General features: G+C 36.4%; 1 protein-coding gene across 1 annotated transcript; it reads left to right on the top strand.

Moving 5' to 3' along the window:
- The first annotated feature begins 1618 nt into the window (after positions 1 to 1618).
- On the top strand, positions 1619 to 11669 carry LOC112571418 (S-adenosylmethionine synthase-like). Its single transcript, XM_025250366.1, has 9 exons — positions 1619 to 1723; positions 1873 to 1951; positions 2826 to 3026; positions 3493 to 3605; positions 3897 to 4040; positions 4425 to 4643; positions 4924 to 5106; positions 6212 to 6345; positions 7181 to 11669. Exons 2-9 carry the CDS (start codon positions 1879 to 1881, stop codon positions 7281 to 7283), a joined length of 1170 nt encoding a protein of 389 aa, XP_025106151.1. The 5' UTR covers positions 1619 to 1723; positions 1873 to 1878; the 3' UTR covers positions 7284 to 11669.
- The last annotated feature ends 131 nt before the right edge of the window (positions 11670 to 11800 follow it).

Below are 11800 nucleotides of genomic sequence, written 5' to 3'. Positions count from 1 at the left end.
ACCAAAACTGTACCGTTTTCATTTAATCAAAGAGAATGGAAAAGTCTTCTGTCTTTTTCTTTATCTCGGCTGTTTTTTGCTATTTTTATTACATCTGTTCACCATTTTAATCCTCATTAGAAATCTATTATCTCATAGGCCTGCTGCCAATTTTCATCATCACCATTACTCGGCCGGATTTGGAGCACGCTCATCAGTACTTGTCGTCCCCTCCATGAAATGTAACGGTAGAGATAGGGGCCGGTCTTGAGCACCTTTGAGTAGGTCCCCCATATGGCAGCTTGTCTATCCTCACAACTGTACAACATGATGGAAATAACTATAATAGGGGCTTGTATAGCTTATAAATTTAGTGACTAATCTTATACTTTTGCTGTCCCAGATTTTGTTTAGCATCGCCGTCGTTGCTGTTACTCTTTATAGTTTTGCAAACGTCAGACGCGCAGAGACTGTTGCGCCCATGTACTTGAAGCTCTGTACACCTTTTATCGCTCTTCCTTGTCCAGAAATGTTCACCGTTACTTTGCTCGTATCCGCGCTGATGGCGAGTTTGCTTATGAGAGCCCGAAACTTGCTATCGCTGTCTGCCACGTTGAATTACCGATTCACGCGTCACAAGACCTAGCTCATGCCAGACCCTATTGAAGGCTTTCTTGGGCTCAATACATTTATGATACAAATCTTTACATGGTGTTTTTCGATCAGATGCTTCTACCGGCTCTTGATCCAGCCTGCTCTTCAGCGAGAAGATTTCAACATAACTTTACTTGGATTACTAATTAGGTTTATCGTCCGATAGTTACTGCCTCTGGTTCCCATTTTTTCATCTGTAGTGCGGGGTCCGAGGCATTAGGCGTGTGCGGGGCACTCGATTCCACGACCTCAAAGCGCGGGGCCTTAGACAGGTGCCTCGTCTGCCTGCCCTAAGCACGGCCCTACTTGCGGTCATTGCTTGGTTTCCCAAATTTTCGACATGAGTACCTTCACTGTCCTTTCTCCCTCTGTTGCGACGTTATCAACCTGTGAAAACTTTTCAACCTTTCAGACTACAGATAGCCTGTTCGACCTCTTCTCGTAGGATCTGTAGGTCTGCAGGGTCGTCATCCACACCCGAATCGTCTTGAAGGATGTTCGGTCTCTCCCCAGTGATTTCGAGGATTGGGTGTGTGACACTTCACCTTCTACTTCATAGCTAGGCTTTTTAAGATATGAGATCACTATTGATATCTGGATATGCCCTCGTCTGTGCAGCTTGATTTTAAGTGTCTCGGCAGCAAGATAAAGTCTATCTAATTGTTGGTCAAGTCATCTGGAGAATATCAGGTCGCCGCCTCAACTTTTTGTGAGTATGAAGGGGATAATCCTCAAATAGCAAGAACATTAAGTTATCCCGATATATGAAGCTGATGAAACTTGTGTCCAAAGAATCTTCAAGCCGTTGTGAAAAGCAAAAGAAAAAAAAAACCCTTCGTACTAAGCAGTCTCAATAGGTCAATTAGAAAAAGCACATGAGGGCGCACGCCTACATTCACAAGTACACACACGAGTACGTGAAAAGAGAATGATCACGATCTCCTGTACACGACTGTGGCGGATGGAAAGACAAGCGCATCAAGGGAGTGAACTCAGCAGATAATTAACAGTAGCCTCCCTTTCTTCCTTTTTGTTTTGGATTGCTGACATTACATGTTCTTGTCGGAAAATCTCTTTCAGAAACTACAAGGTACTGAAGATCTTGTTTATGCTTTAACTATTTGAATGTATGTGTGGAGCATATGTGCGTACATGGGCAGAGATTTACTATACTGCTTACAAACTCTCCTTGTTCACGTCTGAGTATCACGAATAAATAATATTTTGTGTCATTAACAGATAACAATGATGGGCGACCACGCAGGCGAGGGTGAAACATTTCTTTTCACCTCGGAGTCTGTCGGGGAAGGACATCCAGGTAAACCGATTCTATTGAGGCAATTGTTATTTAAAGCATAACACAATTGCATTGTTTAATTTAATTTAAAAATTACTTTTGCAGTAACGTCGTAAGAGGAGGCATAATTATAGCTGTGATGACACAAAAAACTTTTATTCAGCTTTGTTGTTAACAGGACTTTTATTGCGTTTTGATTGGATTTTTTTTTCATTAGTACTATCTAGCCTCCAGTTTAAATGGTTCAGAAACGCATTAGCAAGCAGAAACAAAAAGGGGATGAAAAGTAGAAACAAATATAGCACCTATAAATAGAAGTCTAGAACATAGGAATAGTTTAACAACATAAGGGATCTGGCAACCAGCACAGTACACCACAGATGCGGATTTGGTGGGCCTTCTGGACAACGAGAGCAATTTAAGAGACCACAGTTGGAAGAGAACTCCAGCTGCCGTAAACAATACCTGAGGTGTCAGAGAGCAGTGACCATCCTCAATTCTAACCCTTTCCTCTCAATCTTCCACTTCCATCCTCCAATCCCCTATAATTCCCAGGTCCCCATCCCTCCACAGTGCAAAACTGTCTTCCGGTGAAACCACTTTTCCCTTCCCAACACAACAAAAACAACAACAGCAAGCACAGTATTGTTTAAGGCAAGTATGTCAAACATGCTGCCTAAGGCCCTGCACAAAGGACACTGTACAGGTGTGCGACCCTCATGGCAACAAATGTGACCTATGTGACCCTTGGGGGACCCTCAGTTTGGCATGCCTGGTTTAGGGCATTTTAACTGGCCAATTTTCTGATTTTTATCACAAAAAACTGCACATATAGAGTATGAAGTGTGTGGCCTACAGTTTTGCATGCTGTTTATGTTTGTGTGTGTATTTTCAGACAAGATATGCGATCAAGTTAGTGATGCTATCTTGGATGCTCACCTACGGTTGGATCCATTCTCACATGTTTCCTGCCAAACTGCGGCAAAAACTGGGATGATTCTTGTGTGTGGTGACATCATCTCAAAAGCACATGTAAACTATCAAAAGATCATCAGGAACACTATCAAGCAAATAGGTTACGATCAATCTGCCAAAGGTAAACATGTTGTTTTAACCTTGTTTTGCTTTATAATTGTGGTCAGTTAATTGTGGTCAGTAACGCTAAGAACTTCATGCAAAAAGGGATAATTTTAGCCATTTTAAGCTGAATTTACTTGGATGGATATAATTTTCATTTTTCTAAAATCTAATGATAGTAGATAGAATCCTAGTGAGGTTTGGAGGGGTTTGTAGCACATAATTTCTTCTAGGCTGGTAACAGTTTACCTATGCTTGACTTTTAGCTCTTGCATTTAAACTTGGTGAGGAAAAAACACAGAAAAATATTCCATCATTTTAAAACAAATATTCAAGCTTACACCTACACATATTTTAATGTCTTATGTGTAGATACCAGGGGGAATTAAGTGATAAAATAGTGAATGCAGTCCTATGGATTAGGAGTTCAGCTCATGCAGATGCTATTTTAAGCAAAATATTTCCCCTCTTGTTTATCTGCCCAGGATTTGATTACAAGACATGCAATGTAATACAAGCACTAGACCTTCATAATCCAGATGATGAAGATAATGAGTATGAATCTCAAGAAAACCTGGAGAAACCTGCACGAGATTTGGTACTTTTGTCTTTCTGCAATTCTAATGAATTTTAGCTTTATGTTACATAAAATACAAAGGGAATTGTACATCAAGCATTGTGAGTGGTATTAATACAACAGAAAATAGCAGTGAATGTATGGTCTAGTAGGGAGAAAGGAGAGGGTGGCACAGGAAAGATAGCTCTATCATTGTTAGAACAATTGATGAAATTAAGGGCATTGCTGTGTAAAACCTTACCAGTTCTTAATAAGAGCTGATTAACAGCTGATTCAGGCCAGCAGTTCAAATCTGATTCTGTCCATCATCAGGGTCTAATGTTTGGCTACGCTACTGATGAAACAGAAGAGTGTATGCCTCTGACCATCATGCTGTCTCACAAACTAAATGCAAAATTAGCAGAACTACGAAGAAATGGACAACTTCCTTGGGCCCGACCAGACACCAAGACACAGGTTTCTATGTACTTTGCCACTAACCCTGGGTTAAATGCTTGCCTTCATATATTACAAATAAGAAGGTTCATACATATTGACATTTATGACAACAATTTCTTCATTATACAAGTGGATCAATTTCAAAGTTGCACACATTTCTCTTTTCAGCTAGAAAGCAGAGTAATTCGAACTGAAGTATGAGCTCTTGCTTCCTCTTTATTCTCGTACCTTAAACTGTAAGAAAGACTTTTGAACCATGAACTCTGTGCATAACTGTTAAATCCTAACTTAAATTTTCACTAAAAATTTAAGTCTGGCATAAGAGTAAAATAATTCTGTATCATGAGTTGCTGTCTTTCAAAATTTAAAATGTATTGTTTTTAAGTGGACATTATTTGTCAGGTAACAGTAGAATACCGTGTGGACCGAGGAGCAACAGTGCCAATCCGAGTGCACACTGTGGTGATCTCTGCTCAGCACGATGAAACTGTCACTCTGGATCAGTTAAGAAGTGATCTCATGGAACATGTTATTCGCCCTGTCATACCAGCTCAGTACCTCGATCAAAACACTGTTTACCATCTCCAGCCTTCCGGTCGATTTATTATTGGTGGACCACAGGTATGCCATCTTTTGGAGTTACACTTTAGCTGGTAGGAGAGCAAAAGATGAGTCTTGCAACCCAACAGTGATTATGTGTTGCTTTGTATAGGTGTACATTTAAACATGTCGTTAATGTGCATGTGACACTCTTTTGCACTTGTCTGTGTGACAAAGAAAGCACAGTGATACATCTTCCCTTTTCACTAGTTTCCATTTTTGTTTTATCGTCTGTTTTTCAAAAATACCTGTTGGAAGTTTTAAGAGAACAATTATTTAGCTGTTCATGTAAATGTTTCAGGGTGATGCAGGTCTGACCGGTCGGAAAATTATAGTGGACACCTATGGGGGATGGGGAGCTCATGGTGTTGGTGCACTCTCAGGAAAAGATCCAGCTCAGATAGACCGCTGTGCTTCATATGCTGCACGCTGGGTCGCAAAGTCACTGGTGAATGCTGGTCTTTGTCGCAGGGTTCTTGTTCAGGTAAGCTGCCTTGACTGCCTGAAAGCTCTACTATTACCTCACTTTTTAAAATGTTTTGGTATTTCAGTATTGTGTTGAAGTTCCTGTAACTTGAGCATTTTATTTTTGATATTGTGGTTGAACACTCTCCATGCAGTCTCATATCACCTTTTGTCATAAGCAACCTTCCTAGAACTTTCCTGTATTAATCTTATCTCTGGCTGCTGTGGCTGCACTTGTACTTTACACTGGGATCTTGTTTATTGTAACATTTTACTTGTAGGCCTCCAAAAAAAATAGGCTGCATGCTTGCAGAATGCTCAAGAGCAATACTGCCAGATTTGTTTTGTAAAATACTTGTTCAAAGAATTGCACTGGTTTCCTGTTAGCGAACAGCAACAGTTAGTGCCCATCACTATTACAGTAAAGGATGATGTCCTGGATTCATCTCTTGTTTTCTTGGGCATGCTGCTGTTTCTCTGCATGTGGTATCTGCTTACAGGGCAGGCTGCCTTGCCATGATATAACCTTAGTTGCTGGCTTATCGTAAAACACATCCTCCCCCTTCCTTCCTGATGTCTCCATTTTTCAGTGGAAAATGTCTAAATGTCACAAAAACTAATGTCAAATCTTTTGGACACCATACCTTTTGTTTCCCCAAGTGTCTAGAGCCTTCTGTCCACTGAACTGAGAATTGCACCTATGCTCAGCAGTTTCAAATCTCAGCTAATATTTTCTTTCATTTGTGTAGCTTTTCCTTAAGAGATACTTTTGCTTGCTATGTAGTATATAGATTTATTTGTTCTTGTTGTACAGTTGTCTGAGGGATTGCAGGTTTAGATTTAAGTCTTATGTAAATGTTGTTGTAGTTTTTGGTTGTATACTTGTGTATGTGTATCTATATTATTATTATATTTCAGGTTATCATGTACATTTTTAATAGATAAAAATCCTTAAATGTCCTTAAATGCAACATGGTAAAATTATTTGACAATTAATCTTGAATAAACTGTGATGCAATAGTAGTAAGTGGTGTGGTAGCAGTAATAATTTGCTGTCATGCAATGTGGTTCTCTTAACAGTTTGTATCTATTTTTAAAACCCTTTTTAAAAAAAAATATTGCAGGTAGCCTATTCTATGGGTGTGACTGAACCCTTGTCTGTGATGGTCTTCAGCTATGGCACAGCCCGAGTTTCTCAAGCTCGCCTTACAGAGATCATCAACAAAAACTTTGATCTTCGACCTGGAAAGATTGTTAGGTAAGGAAACATAACTGTGATCTAGAAAGCTTAACTCTTTGAGTATGAGTAAGACAGTGTCAGCAGCTTCAGCAGCTCTTCAGCCGTGTCCGTCTTATTCAATAAATTTTACCATAATGTGTCAACAGCGAAAAGGAAATTCAGTCATTTGGCTGTTAATCCCTTGAAAAGAGTTATATCCCTTTGAAGAAGATGTTAATTTGAAGATTTGAATTTTTTTTCAGATGTACATTTCTTTCAAACTATGATCATGACAAAAGTACATACATTAAGTCAGCTAGCGATTTTTCATCATTTCGAGCCTTTTTCAGACACAGAAGTTGTTCTTCATCATCATAATTTATTTTATTCATTTATTAAAATCCACTGAATACTGGATTTAAGATCACAGTGATCATCACTTGAGTGTAGTCCTGTATCAACCTTTTTTTTTTTTTTTGAAATATCATTTGATTTATTTAATTTCCTTTGGAATTACAAGAAAGTGCATTTCATGATGGAATAAGGAACATGCAGTTTCTTTCTCTTTGAACTTTACTTATAATTTTGATTTATCTTCCCATTATATTTAGTGTTTTTTTTAATTTGTGTCCCTGGGTATCAGAATCAAAGGTCAACGCCTGGACTCAAAGTGTTAAGAAATGGTAGTCATATTTTTTAATTCTGATATTGATTGCACATTCCAAACAGAATTATAGGTTACTTTTTTTGCAGAGTAGGACTCAAAACTCAAAGCTATTAATAGTTTGATGAGCAGCAGATGAATGTAAGCTCATAATGTATGCTGTTTTATTTATGGATTAAAAAGATTTATGCATTATTTTCTTTTCTTCAGTGAACTGCAGTTAAGAAGTCCAATTTATCAGAAAACTGCTGTGTATGGTCACTTTGGACGCCAAGAATTCCCATGGGAGGTACCTAAACGACTGGAATTATAAAATCAAAATTGTGTGTTTACTTCCCATAGACAACCGAATGTTTCACCTTTTCTTTTTGTTTTTGTGAATGCAGATGCTTTACAGCTGGTATTAAAAATATTTTAAAGTATGCCTTTGAAAATGGCAAACTTTTGTAGTCAAAGGACATAAAACATATGTAACACTGAAAAATTGTTGCTTTGAAAGAGAGCCTTGAGACAAAATCACAGTCAAAGAGGAAACAGCCCCATCGAAGAAGCAGACTCATAGAGCCCAGCGCTGTGCTACTGAAAAAAAAAGTACTTGTGATCACAGAGAAACATAAGTTGAGCTTTTTTTTTTTTTGGCATAGATTATTGTTTTCATTTTTAATGTATTTATTTTCTTGCCTGTTAATTTTACTCTTTTCAGGTGAAATGAGCATTACACCTTTCACTGAATCTCAGAATTATTCATAGCTTTGTTGCATTTTTTAATTGCAATATTATTTATATTCATTATAATTTCTCATAACAAGATGAACAGTTATTTTCTGTTTTTGCTCTTTATAGTTGCAGTAGCTGCATTTCAGTGTTTCTTCCATGTGTAATTAGAACAACACAGACAAAAAACTTTTAAACAGCTATGTTATATAGGGGAATTAAAAGTTCCCAGTTAGATTATGCTTATTAATTGATCACTTTAGACTTGGAGACGAAGTCATTTGAGTGGCCTTGTTTTTTTTCTTTAATTTAATATGGCAGAAGTACTTAAGCATTTATAAAGTCCATCCAAAAACTACATGGATCTGAATATTATTTTGAATGTAAGAGATATGAATACTTATTCACTTCACCTCCTGATCAGCTTCACTGGTAATCACACAATGGGCCATTAATTATAGGCTGAAAGTTAATCACACTTTGCTTGATATAAATGCTGTCATGTGTACAGTGGTCATTTATGAGGAGCGTGATTTGAAATCTTATGCCCATGTACACTGTTATTGTTGCAAAAATTGGGGAGGCTCACTTTACCAGATTTTTAGTTCTCAATCCCACTGTTACCATGTGACATTTACATTTTTTATGCTGTTTGCATTTCTGTATTTTTTCTTCATTCTTGTTGAAGTTTCAAGGAGTCATTGCTTTGTAGTCTTTCAAATACTCTTAATTATTTGATGAAACAAAACATTATTATTTTTACCACTGTCCATTCCTTAACTATTCAGCATGGAATAGGCAGGCATATATTATCAGTGAGTTAATGTAAACTGTGGTTTTCAGTGTTTGCCTTTAGTTTCATCTTTGTCTCATTTCCTCAGTCTTTGATTCTTGCAAGGTGATTTAGAACTGAGTGATTTAATATTTTTGCTTGAGACATTTTTTTTTCTTGACTTGCCACAAATACATATGATAAAATGTGCCATTTCAAGAACAAAAAATAAATAAATTATTTGTTATTAATAATATCCATTATGGGTACTATTATGGCTTAACTGGCCATAAATGTTTGTATATGAGGGAGAGCACATAAATTAAGTTTTTTTTTGTAAGCTTTTGTAATATCATTTTGCTTTAGTGTATTTCTGTAAGAAGTATTTTTAGGTGCATTTAATTCTTTAGGTTCTTAAACATACTTACATAAATACTTTGTTTACCTCGCATGTGATAAAGTCCAGTTTCTAAATGTTAACAACAGATTAATAAAGATTTGTTACATATGCATTACTTCATAAGGGTGATCAGCTTATCATTGTTTTTTTAGCTGCGACCATGTAACAAGCAGGCAAACAGAATCTTGTCACTGCATACTGTCCCATTGGGTCTTTTGTATGATCCTTAGCATGTGATAACAGAAACTGATATTTATTCAATATTTTAAACTCTGTCTACAGTGCATAGTGTTTCACTTGTGTCATGTATCATGTTTACTGTGGTTTGTTTTTAATTTTATGAGTAATGCAGCAATGTTAGTGCATTTTAATCTGAGTTTTATTTATGCATATTAACATATCAAAACATCAGCTTATGTTCATTTCCTGCACTTTAAATGACAAACCTTTTGTCAAAAAGTTAATAATTCAATCAGGATGGGTCGACACTGCAAAGATAAATATTAACATTCAGTGTGCACAACCTGACATCCTGAATAAGTTAAAGTTGTGTGTGTGTTCCACATACATGTTTGTAAGAGTGTGGGAATTTAATTCATGTATTTATCATTATCACTGTTACAGATTTCTTTTTCTGTTCTTACAGAGAACACATTAAAGAAAATAAATGATTGTGGAAAGAATGCAAAGAATGGGAAAAGAATTACTACATTTATCCTGTGGCCACATTTGTAGATGAGTAGCTTTACTTGCTTTTTCCAAAATTGTTCTAAAATGATATATACCATTATTTTCAAGACTAAGCGCTGAATATATCTGTAAAAGAAAGTGACCAATTTAACATTCAGTCATGTTTACTTTTTAGAACTAAAAATAACCTCTATTCATAGCTCATTAACATAAAACAGTTCATTGTCAGCCCCATGCTAATACATGTATGGCAGCAACAGAGATGACAGCAATGTCTGTATAACATTTGAGTAATGTTTGTGCATCATGTGGCCATGAATAACTTTTGACATTGTAACACTATCACATTATGATAAAGTATGAAGTATATTATGATGACATTTTCAGGTTGGTGCATGGATAAATGAACAGAAAACCAAAAACATTCCATTGTTAAGCAATGAATTTCATCTAAATTCATTGTGTGCTTTACCAATTAAGTATGTGTAAAGGATGAATGGACATTGTACTTGTTCAAATAACTGAGAGCAAAGTTGACCAAATAATTTAGAGCAAAAATTCCTTCTTAAAGCAACTGTATGCATATTTAAGTGAACATCAATCATGAGAGTAATTTTTTTTAGATAGATTACTATATCAATACTACACTTGGATTTTCTTCTGTGCGAAGAACAATAAATTATTTTGAATTATTATTGGGTCAACAATCATAGGCTCAATGTCGGGTATGATTTTGTACATCAACACTGATGTGAGGTGTACTGGCATTTCCTTCAAATCTCTTATCAGACAACATTTTTTTCATGAGTAGCAAGCACAAGAAATACCACTTAAAAGTACTAAGCCATATCCATTAAACACATGCTACTGTGAGAATTTAATTGAGCACTTTGTGTAGCATCACAACCAAAGCTGGTTGCGGTCTCTGCGCTGATCAACAATAATAAAGTCCAGAGAATGAGATGAGCAGCTGAGTTCTGGACTTTTTGAAGCTTGTGAATTAGGTGCTGTGGACAGCCAGCAAGAAGAGAGTTGCAGTAGTCTTTGGATTGATAGAACACAGCAAATGAAGCTGATCTTGCACAGTTTGTAGTAAGCAGCACAACAGAGGTTAGATATATAATTGTTGAGAGACTTATCCACTGTCATTATGACTATGAAGGGGGAGTATCAGCATTGCCAATATGAATGGAGACAGGTACAGTCAGAATGAATTCTAGTACTCCTCTTTATTTGGTTTGAGCTTATTTTGGATATCCATGACCTCAAATTTGAAATGCAATGTGCATCTATGTGGAAGAACAACTGGTATATAACTAACAATAATCTGTGAAAGATTTCTCACAAATAGTGAGTTTATATTAGAGCAGAAAGTGGCATGCTATACATGATAAGATAGGTCCAAATACAGAACCTTGGGGACTGGTGCCGACATTTATCGGGACTGTGAGAAAGATATGAGTAAAACCAATCTAGTGGGGTCCATTGATGTCATAAAGAGTATTAAGCCTATGAATGAGGGTGATGAGATCAATTACGCCAGAAGCAGCAGAAAGATATAGCATGGTAACGAATGAGATGTCACCTTTATCCAGAATACATATGGGATATTAGTGGTCGCTTTAAGCAGGGCAGTTTCAATGCTGTGAAAAGGGCAATGTGCAGACAGTAATGAAGAATGATGTAAACTAAAACACATCCTAGATTTATGTATGTGCTTTTGTATATCAATTGCAATGGGTTAAATTCTAAATTATCTGTTTTCAAATGCTTCAATAATAGATGTTTTTATTGCTCATGCAGAGAAGAGAACCCCCCCCCCCCAAAAAAAAAAAATGTGCAAAACATGTAATTTTCATTTTCACTGTTTTTTGTGCTGTTTTATAGACTTTCATCTGAACATTGGTATCTGAAGCTTTTTTGCTTTTATTGACAGTGTTATTTCAAAATGGCTTCAGCAAAAAAGTTAAAAGGAAGCTATTGTTGTACAACAAAAGAAACGTTTTGTTTTTCATTTACTTTGTTTAAATCCTTCTAATGCTTATTTTGTTGCACCTTTTACAAAATTAATTTGCATGTAGTGTTCAAATTGTGGTGAATTAATAAAAGAAATAATTGGTTCATCTGTTTGTTTACACACTCAGCGGTTTAGTAGTAGAACTGGCTATGCTGGTTATTTCACTTACATACCAATAGAATGTTTCAGTTGAACAGATAAGATGAATGAATAAACTAACCAGTCAAAAATCTTTAA

Source organism: Pomacea canaliculata, linkage group LG1 (assembly GCF_003073045.1).
Source record: "Pomacea canaliculata isolate SZHN2017 linkage group LG1, ASM307304v1, whole genome shotgun sequence".
NCBI lineage: Eukaryota > Metazoa > Mollusca > Gastropoda > Architaenioglossa > Ampullariidae > Pomacea > Pomacea canaliculata.
This window is presented reverse-complemented; position numbering and strand designations above follow the sequence as displayed.

What these genes read in the sequence shown, in the direction of transcription:
- LOC112571418 (XM_025250366.1), top strand. Translation starts at nt 1,879, where the DNA reads ATGATGGGCGACCACGCAGGCGAGGGTGAAACATTTCTTTTCACCTCG. An exon ending in AGAAACCTGCACGAGATTTG is followed by an intron (nt 3,606 to 3,896) that starts GTACTTTTGTCT and finishes GTCCATCATCAG; the next exon opens with GGTCTAATGTTTGGCTACGC. An exon ending in GACCAGACACCAAGACACAG is followed by an intron (nt 4,041 to 4,424) that starts GTTTCTATGTAC and finishes ATTATTTGTCAG; the next exon opens with GTAACAGTAGAATACCGTGT.